Here is a 13,868-nt window from a genome sequence, read left to right as displayed (position 1 = left end):
CATGAAGAGTGACCACTTAAGTGAGCCAGCAAAGGGCTGCTGATGCCTTTAGAATCCTACCCCAACAACAGGCAGTGCCTTCAAGGGAGGAAGGGAGAATTCAAAGAAATGTACCTTTATCACCTTGTGTTATTTTCAGCTTCAGGGTCCTGTCTGTCCATGGTTTCTAATTCAGGAAAGAAAGTTTAGCTCTATAGTAGCATCTGAACCATCAAAAGGGTTACTGTCTCTTCTAAGATGACACAATCCGTCATCCAGTCCAGAGTATGTTCCATTGCAGCTGGCGGCACAAGAAAACCCATTTAGGTCACAGTTATCAAAAAAAAGTCCTTCAGTACTGCCCTATAACACTGCTAAGTAACTGGTTGACACATTAGTAGGCTATTGATCTATCAGTAGGGTCTCTTGGAACTCAATAAAGACAGTATCTTGTCTGTTAAGAGCCTGAGGTCAAATAGTGAAAGCACCATAGGCTCGATACTGCTGTGCACTAGAAAGCCAAACTATTTTGTTCTGTTTCATGAATGGCTTACATTTGAAATGCTTTTGCCTTGAAAGGCCATGGAGGTCACTACTTTTACTACTTGTGCTGACATGGTGAGTTAAGTGCCCTGTCTGTCCATTGTGACTTGTTCAAAATGGAAGTGCACCTTGAGGCTCAATGCAATGCCAAACATTTTTATCTGTATATTGAAGGCACAGCAAAAATCACAATGGTTCAGTCATGATACAAAATTGGTAACTTTGCGAAAGGAAAGCACAATTAAAATGGCATTTTCTTTAAGCTTGTTGCAGATTTATTATATATATATATATATATATTTACAGTACTAGGGAAAAGAAACAGGAATTTAAAAAAAATCACATTTAAACGAACTTTTACGAAAGCAGGTTCACTGGTTTAAACAGTGTCAAGAAAGAATGGAAGAAACAACCTATCAGCCCACCATTTCAATATAGATACTGTGAGCCAGTAAGCTGCAAATCATTAATGTGACATCCATCCGCGGGATTAACAAATGTGATATAATTACTGTAAACTTGAATGGTAATCAATAATCAATTTATATTTCATTTGGCCTCTTTCAAATGGGAAGAAGCTTTGGTTTTGTTGTCTTTCTTTCTGTATCCTCTCTCTGTCTTTAATCAATACAAGGTGTACTTGGTGTGAGGTGAACTAGTCCTCATCAACTTTCCTTCTCCCTGAGGTGAGACCTATTTGATAATGGAAATACTTTATTCGAAGTATCAAAGAGCAGTCTAATACCACCACTGAGTTAACAAATATAGTGCTTTAATCCAATGGTTTTAAACAGGCAGTACACTAATAAACACAAGATTTTTTAGGAACAGGAAAAGACCACTACACCTAGCAAGGCTGTTCTTTTACAGAGATCGGGGGTTTAAATTGGTTCTTGCTGGCAGGCCAATGGGAACTGGGTACAAGGAACAATTCCTGCGCCAGAACAGATAGGCCTGAGGCCCAATCGAATTGGGCCTCATTTTAATTAGACTGGCGAGCTACGCATGCCCACTGCATAGCTAAAGTACAACTGATCAAACGATTGGGCTATAATCCTATAATCTATAATCCTATTACAGGAAACTTTCTTTTATCCGGCACGGACGGGACCGACGTGGTGCTGGTTCATCAAAAAATCCGGATAACCGAACGCTATAGTAAAAGATACGGAGCTGAGAGCTCCGTATAAAGCAACAAACCCTGTTGCTTAGCAACAGCTTCAGAACAATCGACACAAGTTGCAAGCGTCTCTGTAGCTTAGCAACAGCTGCAGCTACACCCTTGCACAGCAACAAATGGAGTAAAAAATGTAATAAAAGTTACCTGGACCTACTCCTGAATTTTGCCGGACATTTCCGGTTATTATGGGGCCGGTTAATTGAAAGTTTCCTGTAGCCTTTTTGTAGAAAAAGTTCCACCTAATTTCCCTTCTTACTCCTAATTTCCAATGAGGAAATATGAGAACTTTAAGCTGTGTCCTCATATTTCAAACCTTCAGCATAGTGAATAATTTGCACAGTTCATTCTGTCAATACCCTCAATAATCTTGGAAATTTGCATTTGATCACTTCAAAGTGTCTTCTCCAAAGATATAAAGAATAACTTGTTGAGAATTCAGGATCAGGCAACATACATGACAGCAGCATGAAGCTGGCTTGCCAATCAGTATTTAAACCTAGAATCTAAGTTGCTTTTACCCTGCTGCTAGATTTTTGGAGTATGGTGCTATCCCCCATTTATTCTATTCCACCAGTGCTGCTTGTCATAAAGCCAAAGGCCATTGATTGAGAATATGAAGGCTCGTCTACAGTGCATGCACAGGTGTAATGGCACTATTTAATGTCATGATGCACTCAACAGACTGCATCTTTAGTGGACCAAGAGTGTAACCAGTGGATCTGACAACCGCTCACAAGACCCCCAGTCGGTTTCCACTGGCCAACAACAAAGGTCATTCGATGGCAGGAGAACTGTTCATTTGTTATTTGCTGCACTTTAATGTAAAGATACCTTTAACTTCATCTGTTCCACCCCTTAGGATTACTTTGAAAAACAGCACTAAACCAGCAGAGTATACGAATGTATCCTACATTCTGTTTAAAGTAATGTACATTGCCCTTTATTGACCCTGTGCATTGCATTTTCCAGCCCTTGAGACTATTTTTGCTGACCTACTTTTGGGCTGCATTGTCTTGTGAAACATAATGTGGTTACTAATTAGCACATAGAGCAATGTGTGATGAACCAGAACCCTTGCTCCAGGATGTGATGATTTAAAGGTGAACTGCTTGCTACACCAACCTCTTTCACCAAGGTCATCTAATTGATAAATCCTGCCCTTGTCCAACTCTATGTAAGATATAGTAAATATCCTATGAGGTCACAGTGATTAAAGCACAGGGGTCAATAGGGTCCGGCCTATGTCAACACATACACATTTTCCAGCAGGAGCCACTTTATAGTGATCAGGAATAGGCTGATTTTCCTTCCCTAACCCAAGGTACTGAGGTCAATTGTAGCATCAGAACTACTACTCCAGCATTAACTGGGGATTGAACGAGAGACTGCCTGGCTAAATGGCTTCATGCTATACCGGGCGACGCCTTTACGCAATCAGCCTACAGAGGAGTTAAAAATAACTTCTATTTCTTTTAAAAAGAAGTCATTAAGCAGCAACTTAACTGTAAGCCTCATTATTACTCACCAATCATGTTTTGCTAATCATTCTTTTTTAGCTCTTTGTATTCTAATGAACCTGCTGTGATAATTTACATTTTCCAGCTTGCAAAGCCATTTCACAAGCTTTAATTATGAAATGCAACACATATATTGTGTTCTTTTGATATATCTTATGTTTTATTTTTAAAGAGTTCTTTTAAAACCTTTCCATGTCCTCTAATTAGAAACTGCGCATGAATATTTGATGTTGCTGCCAGGATTGCAGGGAGCTGACATTGATGTATGGTGATTTGATTACTTGAGCTGAAGACTCTCCTTTAGCTTCTCTGTACCACAGGGAAATCACTGCAGCTTAAAGGGTAGCAGGAAGGTTACCGAAGGGCATTATAGTCAGATCCTATGTTTTGCATTACCTCGGGATATTTCCCCCCTCTTTGTCTCTTGTTGCTGTTTATTTCCCTCCCCAAGTCTCTCCCCTTCTTTGCGAAAGTGCTGACTCTTGATGCAGTATGGATCCACAGGCGGCATCAGCTCGCCATTGTGTCCATTCTTCATTTGTGAGTGTTAGCAGGGCTATTCGATTATTGAGCCCACCATAGCTGACCCTAACCCTGACCCACCCCAATATACGCACATGCACACTTTTCCGAAGGGGTAATTGGATAGCGATCAAGAGCAGGAACCCTGGTTTTGATGTTCCCTCTTCTAAGTCAGGGACACTGAGGCCTTTTGCACCAGCTCTCTCAGCCAATAAATTTGTCTCTGCCTAAATCCTAATGGTCAAGAGGTTAACCTGTGCAAGTAATTTCTACCCCTCGGAGTTTGTATTGCAGCAAGGTAAATTGTTAGGGAGATACAGCTAGATTAGATATTAACAGTAACTGCAGAGCATTCTACAGCATAGGCTGAGCAATAGGACTGAGCTTCCCCCCAGTGGCTTATTTGGTAAAAGATGTATGTAACTGAGCCGTGGAGACCAGAACATCTCGCGTATGTTTCCACAGACCAGAAGGTCCCAGGTTTGATTCCCGGTCTGCAATAAGTTTGATGGTCTCAGTCAGGGTGATACTCAGATTACTACAATTGCCCTCAGTGCAGCTGGGCTAAAGAGGCAAAAATAACACCAGAGTTCTTGAACACTATCCGGTGAATCCTACAAAATGTGCGTGTGGGGGCTTCAAGGATGGCGCTCAGCTGTAATGCCCTCCATGCTCAAAGAGGCTACTGACACTGATTCTCTAAACTGAGAGATGCAGAGTGGTCATTTAAGTGAGGTAAAAAGGGCCAAAGGTGCTTGTGGAATTGTATCCCAGCAAAAGTCAAGAAAATTAGCAACAAAAATAATCTAAATATTGCTGGCTACCCTGAGGGCTGGGGAGCAGTGACTGAGGCAACAGGTTCTTATTGGCCCTGATTTTGCAGTGGGTATGGCGGTGTACTCTCAGAGTACGTTGTCATACCTCCTTTGAAATCCTCCGCAAGTTTGGGATTTCGAAGCGTATGCGCTAAATCCCGAACTTGTGGTCTGTCAATGAAAAAGCAATTGCTGGCACAGAGGTGGGCTCATCAACTGCCCAGCAATTACGTATGGAAATGTTACGTTTGATGCAAACAGGCACAGGGCCTGTTTGCATCAGTGTAAGGGGATACCTCAGGCATGTTTTAAACATTTTCATCTCAGAAATCATATAGTTTGACTATGTCAAATGAGTTTTTCTTGTTTCTGCAAATATTAGAGTTTCAATAATGTCGATAAAATTATCAGCAAAATTAAATTTTTAGTGAAGTTGGTGGAATGAAGCTAATTAGGAATTAAATTCCAATCCTGTAAATTGTAATTAAAGCTGATTATGGGATTCCATTAAATCTGATTACAGAATTCCCTTCTGAAATGATGTAAAATCTAATTTTGTTTTCTGATTGGAGGACCAGGCCCAAGTGATCACAGGTACGCTTCCGCACAGGCTGCGCCCCTGGGATCTGTGGGCCATTATGCTGCCCTCCACCTCGCAGCATCAGACTGCAAGTTTTCACAAGAGGGCCACCCTCAGGTAGGTACGTATTCTTTTCACAGCTCGGCGGAGCACTCCGGAGGTACGCCACTGACCGCAATTTTTGGCCCAAATTGTAAATAAAGGTTTTGACTTCTCTGGATACATTGAACAACCCAGAAATGACAAATTTAATGTATTTATTCAGAATGTTAAACTAGTTTTCAAGGTCGTCATGTATGAGAAACACATCCCATTGTCTCTTGCACCAGTTTATACTGTCTGATTCAAGGGCTTTCCTGGTCATTTATTCCTCAACACTATTACATTTTAAGTGAAAAAGTTCTCCCTGACTTTTCCATTTTATTCCGAACCTAAGTTGTGTTCCCTGCTATTTGAACTGGTATTCCAACACATCAGCCCGTATTGGTTGATTTTTCTTTTTTCCGTTTCAAACTAACCTTTGAGTGGAGTACTGTGCAGTGGTGGAGCATTCCATCGGGGTGAGAGGGCGAGAACTTCAGGACCAGTGCCACCCACAGAGGTACCTGTTCTGTCTGTCAGTCAATCAGGGAGGAGCTCTGATAGGGCCACAGCAACATTTACAGCCCAAAATACGACTGGCCACCTAGCAGAAGAACGACGACAGGAAAAAATATGTTGGGGAACCTAAACAGGGTTTTAATAAATAGAAATAAAAGGCTGTGCTAGCTTCAATGTTTAGATGTTTCAAATATGTCCAACCTTGTGATGACAATATATACAGCAGCCCTAGCAACCTGGCTTTGGTGCCCCCTGGTGGGGTACAGAGTAATAACAGTAAATCATTTGGGTTGCCGGAGGTAAGCAAAGCCAGTTGAGAACATGTTAGCAGGAAATTTTAAAGATAAATAGAAATTAAAATAAGAATTTTAACTATACCAGTAATCTAGGAATTACGTTGGGGAAATTATTTTATATAGAAAGAATGTGGGATCCGGGGTTCAAAGCAAAAATTCTTCTCTATCTGCTGGCTACATTAGTGAAATTAGTTTGGACAGTCTCAATCCAATTCTTAGTAGCGGGGTCCATTACACAAAACTGCTTTGCTCTGCATCTGACCTGCACTATAACTGACCTGGGAATGCTTGATACTGATTGACAATATATGTTGAGAATGGAAATTGTTCCATTTCACAGCATTTTCATCCTTCACCTTGAGTGCAAAATTTTAGGAAAAATGTGTCACATTCCAGGAAATATCCTAAAAATCTTATTTCTGATAAAAGATGGGATTCCATTGGTTACAGGGGTAGCCTTATCGGGAGAATGATCTAATGTTGCATTTCACAATATCAAAAAATCATAGCACTGGAACTATTAATAGCAAAAAGCCATTAACTGGGCAGGGGAACAATGGATTAAATGAAGTCACATAGTTTGACCATTTGTACATTTAATATGATGAGCTATATAATATTACTTGGCTCCTAAATTGCAAGTAATGATGCATGGGTAAAGATCCTGAATAGAGGGATGGAACAGATGCTGAAGAGTATTTAGCACTGTCTGTTCTATTATATACTCTGTACTGACTAGCTGATCACTAGTCTGATGTCTGGAGCAAAGTTATAGCTTTTAGTGTGGAATTGTTTTTAACCTGGCTTTTTTTTAAATCCATTCTCGGGATGTCACTGGCAAGGCAGGCATTTGCTGCCCATCCTAAGTTTTCCTAAGAAGGTGGTGGTAGGCTTTCTTCTTGAACCCCTGCAGTCCGCGCAGTGAAGATGCTCCCACAATGTTGCTCGGTAGGGAGTTCCAGGATTTTAACCCAGTGATGATGAACGCCAACAATATGTCCAATCCAGGATGGTGTGTGACTTGGAGGGGAACTCGGAGGTGACGGTATTCCTTGCACCATCTAAACAGTAATGAATGTTAAGTACAGGATGCAATAATGAATATTTTTATTTCAGATTCCCTCGGGAGTTCTTCTCCTACAACCTCCTCATCTCTCCAACCATCTCCTGCCATTTCAACTCACACATCACAGTCAATGAATAGAGACCAATTTCCCTCAACTCAAGATTCTGCAACTGAAGCCAACTCCAGGAGGAGTGAGTCAGAGTCCACACTGTCCGCTGCCATTCCTCTGGATTATCTTATTTTATCCCAATGTGAGACCAAGTCAATAGATATCGTCAGGTAAAAGATTTGAGCAGACCAAACAAATAAAATTGTTAATATAGAGGGCCACAACAATTGTCCTTCTTTGCTACCAATCACCAGTGATTCCACCTCTGACAGAGCTAAACATTCCAGTTGTAATTTTTTTTAATTAGCAGTCTTGCTCATTTCCTGTTCATTTCTTACTGGTTCACATATTTAGTTCACAGAATGTTACACCATAGTGACATTTTATTGTTTAAACTGATATAAATGCTGCATACAGAATGTCAGTTAATACTACCTGCAGTATATTTCCTTCCCATCTCCCCTAAAGGCACTGACCTTTGCTGGGTATGGTTTCACAGGCTTGGCAGCTCTCTGATACCTTGACCAAGTGGCTGTTCTTTATGTGTGAGCCCAGCCGGTGAATCGTGGCAGGAAATTTCTCGGTTGAGGGTATCATAACTGAAATTGCTCCTGTTCTCACCTAATAGTCATGCATGTGCTTTCATGCAGAGACCACTAGATGGCAATCAGAAGTGAGAACCTTGGCTGATTTTAGCTTCCCTTCACTCAAGGGAGTGTTGCTCCAACTGCAGTCTAGGCTGCGGTCAGCTAATTCAGTGTGGCTCTGAATGGATCCTGCCTCATTTCACTCTGTAAAGCTTAGTGTTACCCATGAAGGCTCAGGGTCACAAGTGCAACCTTTGTCGAGTAATTGATGAACATGGAATTATAGTAGAAACGGACTTTTATTTAGAAATCTCAGCAACAGGAGCTACAGGTTTGCTCATTCACATCAGTGAGTTCCCATTTTCTTCTGTACACAGTGTGGCATCAGGAGGCACTGAACAGATGTCAGATAACGCTGCACATGGCGCAAACAAAAATTGGAGAGAATGTTTCCCAGACTGCCGTTACATACCATCTAGGGCCAACTCATAGCTTTATTGGCAGAGGCATGCAAACACAACAGCAGCAGGGCAATTGTGGAGCAGGGAATTCACAAATAAAGAATCTGATCTTATTTTAAAGGCTTTAGCCCTCATTTCCTCTTCCAGCTTGCCTCCTTGTGCATGGGTGAAAAGCAAAAATAAAGCACTACATTCGGAGCACACAACCTAGGAATGCCCCATTCTAAAGTTTTGGCAATAAACTATACAGACCCTGGTTGAATTCCTGTTGTGAGTTAGCAGATCTCAGTGGCGCAGCAGGTGGGGCACAGTAATTGGCTTTAATGCTCTTGGTTAGAAAAAACAACAAAAATGATCCTGCCTCTGATCATTATCCAGTGACCTTCCTACTAGAAAGTGTGAATGTGTAGACATTGAGTATGGACAGCACTGGCCTCAGTGCTGATATCATCTTGCAGTTGAATAAGCTACCAGCTCTCACTATTTAGGCTCACATATGCCTCCTGGCATGATACCAAAGGCTGAAAGCACATGTGGAATTGTACCTTAAAGTCAGCGCCTTCAGGAGAGAATGAGAGAAAATTGGAAAAATAAAATACTACTGATGGTGTAAAGCCCATTGAGCCTAACACTGCTCAAATGGTCAATCTAGTTTCAATTATAATTCCCATCTATTTATTTGACTCCTGAAACTCAGGTTGTTAAAAGCAGCATGCATTATGGTTCACTATTTGTGATACAGTCCGAACACATTAAGGTTACATCAAGGAATCTGGTAATCATGGTAATCTTTGGTTTGTTATAATTATAACATGTCCTGTTAGTAGCCTTACTAGGAAAGGTGGGTGAAATATCAATACTGCACTAATTTAATAAACAGCTGGATACTGCAATAGGAATATGGTGGGTTTTATATTTTGGAGGGATGAGATCAAAATAGACCAATCTAAATTTAACATGTGATTTGAAGTGATGTTAGTTAAAATGGTATAATACGTTAGGAATAATCATCAGTTTCCAATAACCACCTGGCACTTGAATCAACTCCTCACGTCTTCGTCGGAAGGTTGTGGATTCAAGCCTCTCTTCAGGACTTGAACACATAATCTAGGCTGACATTTCAGTGCAGTTCGAAAGGAGTGCTGCATTATTCAGACACCAGCCTTCAGATGAAATTTAAACTGAAGCCTCTTCTACTTGTTTCAGTGATTCAGGTGGATGCTAGAGATCCTACAGCAGTATTCAAAGAAGAGCAGAATTTTCCTGATGTTCTGGCCAACATTTCTCTTAAACTGATTAACAAGTCTTTCATCTCATTGTTGTTTGTGAGATCTTTCCATTTGCAAAATGGCCTGCATGTTGCCTACATAATACGTCACTAAATTGTTAACGTAATTTATTGTAAATGAAGTGTTTTGAGACATTTCTGAGAGACTTGATAGCCGCTATATAACTGCAAGTGTTTTATTCTTTCTCTTCCTGAATTGGATGATTTTCTTTTTGCAGAAGCAACAGCTGTTCCCCATGTGATAGATCACTCGATCATTCCTTTGAGTTGACAGGATCAGAGGATATTCAGGAGAATCTACAGCCCAAGAGTGGCACCCCAACGCAAACGTCTTCCAGTGTACCTCTATATAAAAACGTGCAAGATTCACAAATGGTCATTCTTCCCAGCCAAGATCAAAGTGGACCCTCTTCAGCATCCTCATCCCCATTGTCAGTTTATTCATTCTCGCAGATCTTTAACTTTGACAAAAACCACAATGCTTTGCCCTTTGGTGTAACGGGTATTCATCTTTTGTCCAACACCCCACCCCCACGGCCACCGAAGCCAAACCAACTAACGGAGCGTGAAAAGCAACACAAAGTGATTCAGAATGGAGATGGTGCCTATGCTGTAAATCCAGCACCAGTACCCAAAAGAATCCCTCTCTCAAGTCTAGAGAAAACAAGAAGTTGGAAAGGTAATATTACTGAACCGGATATTGGTGTAGGTCTTGTAGGGCTTTGCTTTGCTCACATGTATAAAGTTTATTCAATTTATTAATATTCCCATATTTTCAGAAGGTAACCCAAAGCAGCTTTTTTAAGCATGCTTCAAATTTTGATGCCATATAATAAAGTTATCCATCATCTTCAGTCCCCACCAGAATCTCTGTACCCTTGTCATTAACTCCACCTTCCTCCCTCTACGCTGTCTCAGGCTGACGCAGACTTTTCACAACCTCAGCATCCTATTCGACCCTGAGCTGATCTTCTGATCCCCATATCCTCTCCATCACAAAGATTGCCTACATTTACCTCTGTAACAGTGCCTTGCCTTAGCCCATCCTCCGCTGAAACCCTCATCCATACCTTTGTCACCTCGACTATTCCAAGGATCTCCTGGCCAATCTCCCATCCTCCACAGTCCATAAACCCATGCAAAACTGATGCCCATATCTTATCCTGCGCCAAGTCCTGCTTACCCATCAACCCTGTTCTCACTGACCAACATAGCCTCCCAGCAACCGCCCCCCACCGATGGCTCAAATTTAAAATTCTCATTCTTGTGTTTATTCCTGATTCTCATTCCTGATGCCTCTGTGAAGCATCATGTTAAAGACGCTATATAAAAAACAAGTTGTTGTTATTCAAAGTTAAGTAGGGGAAATGACTGGTACAGGGGTTTAGCACATTCATTTTATTCCCTCCAATTTCCTTTCCTTTTCTCCTGAAGGTGATTGTTGGGATGTGGTTCCATGGACTCCAGCACCTCTGTGGTACTTCAGCCAAATGGTCATTCTTCATGTGTGAGCTGAGAGAGTGACGTTCAGCAGGATATTCAATCATGGGGTGGTGGGGGCTGGGCATCACAGCCAAATCTGATCTGGTCCTTAAAAGACACCAACACACACACACATCAGGCAATAAATCTCAGCCTCTAGTTTGGATATAGTAACACAGATGGGATGAAATAGTATTATGCAGTAATAGAATGCAAACATGTTAATATATTTTGTATGAAATTGCTGTATCGATTATTTTAACAAAAGAGTTTACTTGTTTTAATTAGATAAACAATTTATTTAAAGTACTAGATATCGGAATTTTATACAAACATATTATTGGTCTGGATTTTGCTGTAGAAATAGCAGTCTCTCTCTTAGGCAGTCCCTCGGAACCGAGGATGACTTGCTCCCACGCTAAAAATGAGTTCTAAGGTGACTGACGAGCCCAATGCGGGACCTACAGTCTCTGTCACAGGTGGGGCAGACGGTGGTTGAAGGGGCGGGTGGGTGGGGTGCTTGGGTTGACGGAAATAGCAGTGAGTCTTACAGAACTCACCAGTATTGAAGTGTAAATTGGACAGCAACTTCCAGTGACCACACATGCGGAGTTAAAAGTGACACTCCAGAAGTTGCTGTCTGAGTTGCCCTGCTCCTCCCAAAGCTGCGCTATTACGGTATCTCACCGGGACACTCGGCGTTGAAACACATGAAGGCGTGAAGTTGCTGTACTTGCGCGATAAATACACGCTAAACACGCCGGAACAAGTTAGGGCTTGTCCATTCCAGTGTAAGTACATTTTTAATGGCGTTATAAATCTTAATTTGTGTCAAACAACCTCTCTGGCACTGAAAATTAACTTTTACAAGTGTGGAGTCTCATTCCTTCAGATTTTAATTAATGGAGATTTAAAAAAATTAAATAAATTAAATTAAACATATTTTGTAACTTTTTCTTTGTCTCTATTATCTCTCTCTCTCTCTCTTAATCCCATCTTTCTTTCCCTCTCTTTATTTCACTTTCTGTACCTGATTTGACATTGAATTCAATATTCTAACTGACACTTTTGGGTTCAGACTCTGCAGTGCTCATTAACGATGTTCACACAGGTCCCAGATCCCCTGTAGAGGGCGCTGCACTGAAATGGCTCTATAATTACTGTACGTTCTAGTGCTAAACGCCATAGAAAGTCTGTGGGCAAGTGTAAGCATAATGAACGGTTGGCGCATTTCGTTCGCTGTTGACTGCAAAATGTGGCCCATTATGTTCGAAGGCTATTATCTCACAGGACATTATCATCCCAAGCAAGTTTTTTGGCAAAGTGCATCATAAAACTACTATTGAAATCTATTAAGTAATTTGGCAAGTCTTAACATTCTCTGAATGTAAAAATATTTAGTTAATGCTAGATGATATTCATTCCTGTTTCCATGGATATCGTCAAGGGAGAAGAAACACAAAAAAGCTCAAAGTCTGAAGTAAAATTCAGAACCAGTGACCATTTCTATTCTTTTCTGATTTGTTTGTTATAAAATAGTGATGCGTATTTAAATCTAATAACCAAATATTATATTTCAGACACTGAAGAGTGCAATTTTATGCCATTTACTGATTTTCAAGGGAACTGCATAATGTCTGCAGATGAAGGGTTTAATCTAAATATGGTGAGTCTGAAGCATAAATATCTGTTGTATTGCCATAGGTATTACATGGGAAAATAAGAAAGTCTGGAAATAGAAAAGGCCACTCAGTCTGTCGAGCCCACTCCATATATTTGTACCAAATTCATTTGTCACCTATTTTAATGGAAGGATTAACATGTTTAAATAAATAAGTTAATGTCTCTGTTATAATATTGGGCAGAGAAATTGGATACAAATGTACTGAGTTTTTGTATGCAACTATAATTTACAAGCTATAGAGATCATGAAACACTATTATTAACAGTGTACTCTTAAGAATTAGATAGATTTTCCCTCCAGTGGAGTGCCCAATAGTACCACTTACACCTCATTAACATAGGGCCTGTGCAAAGCAAGCATCCAGGGGTAGCTTGCCAGCTCTGGGCTGCTGCAACATTGGACAGCCTGACTGGCCTCTTGACGTGGAAAAAGGTAGATGCTAGGGTGGGTGTGGGGCGGGGGTGGGGTCCGTTCTCAGTTAGTGGGACTGGTCCATGTCAGTGGCCCATGTTAATTTTGTGGAATTCCTCCCAACCCCTCAAAAATAAATTAAAGCTGATGTTCTGGGCTGATCTTCAGCTGGACCACTTGAGTCCTAAGATGGCAATTGAAGTACCGTGTATGTCATACGACCCCGATTGGCATATAAAAAGGGCTTACGGCCTAACTCAGACAGGAGCTCTGGCCATCCAACAGTATGCCCTTGGGAAGATATTGCCAGCGGGTATGGCACATTATAGCGCAGCTTCGGGAGGAGCAGGGCAACTCGGACAGCATCTTCCGGAGTGCCACTTTTAATTCCGCATGTGCAGTCACTGGAAGTTGCTGTCCGATTTACACTTTAATAATGGTGAGCGCTGTAAGCCTCATCGTGTTCAGGGTAATACCGCTTTGTTTCTGCCCAGCGGGTGGCCTGGTAATCTCGCCCATCATCTCATATCATCAGCAAGTAGTGCACCAGTGGGCACATCTACAAGTGAGCACATTCCATACAGATACCTCTAATTATGCATGTACAATCAACAACAACTTGCATTTATATAGTGCCTTGAGCGTAGTAAAACGTCCTAAGGCGCTTCACAGCGGCGTTGTCAGACAAAACTTGATACCAAGCCACATAAATACATATTAGGTCAGGTGACAAACAAGGTAGGTTTAA

General features: G+C 41.2%; 1 protein-coding gene across 2 annotated transcripts in view; it reads left to right on the top strand.

Moving 5' to 3' along the window:
• Positions 1-13,868, top strand: part of gab3 (GRB2 associated binding protein 3) — a 127,184-nt gene that overhangs the window by 87,355 nt on the left and 25,961 nt on the right. For both annotated transcript variants that reach the window (XM_085999158.1, XM_085999148.1), the window contains exons 3-5: positions 7,149-7,377; positions 9,762-10,222; positions 12,606-12,691. In XM_085999158.1, coding sequence (XP_085855284.1) covers positions 7,149-7,377; positions 9,762-10,222; positions 12,606-12,691 — 776 coding nt within the window. The remainder of the gene's footprint in view (positions 1-7,148; positions 7,378-9,761; positions 10,223-12,605; positions 12,692-13,868) is intronic.

The sequence above is a fragment of the Somniosus microcephalus genome, chromosome 1, assembly GCF_052327205.1.
Source record: "Somniosus microcephalus isolate GS21.2 chromosome 1, FLI_Smic_1.0, whole genome shotgun sequence".
Lineage (NCBI taxonomy): Eukaryota > Metazoa > Chordata > Chondrichthyes > Squaliformes > Somniosidae > Somniosus > Somniosus microcephalus.
The sequence above is the reverse complement of the archived record's forward strand: the minus strand, read 5'-3'. Positions and strand labels throughout refer to the sequence as shown.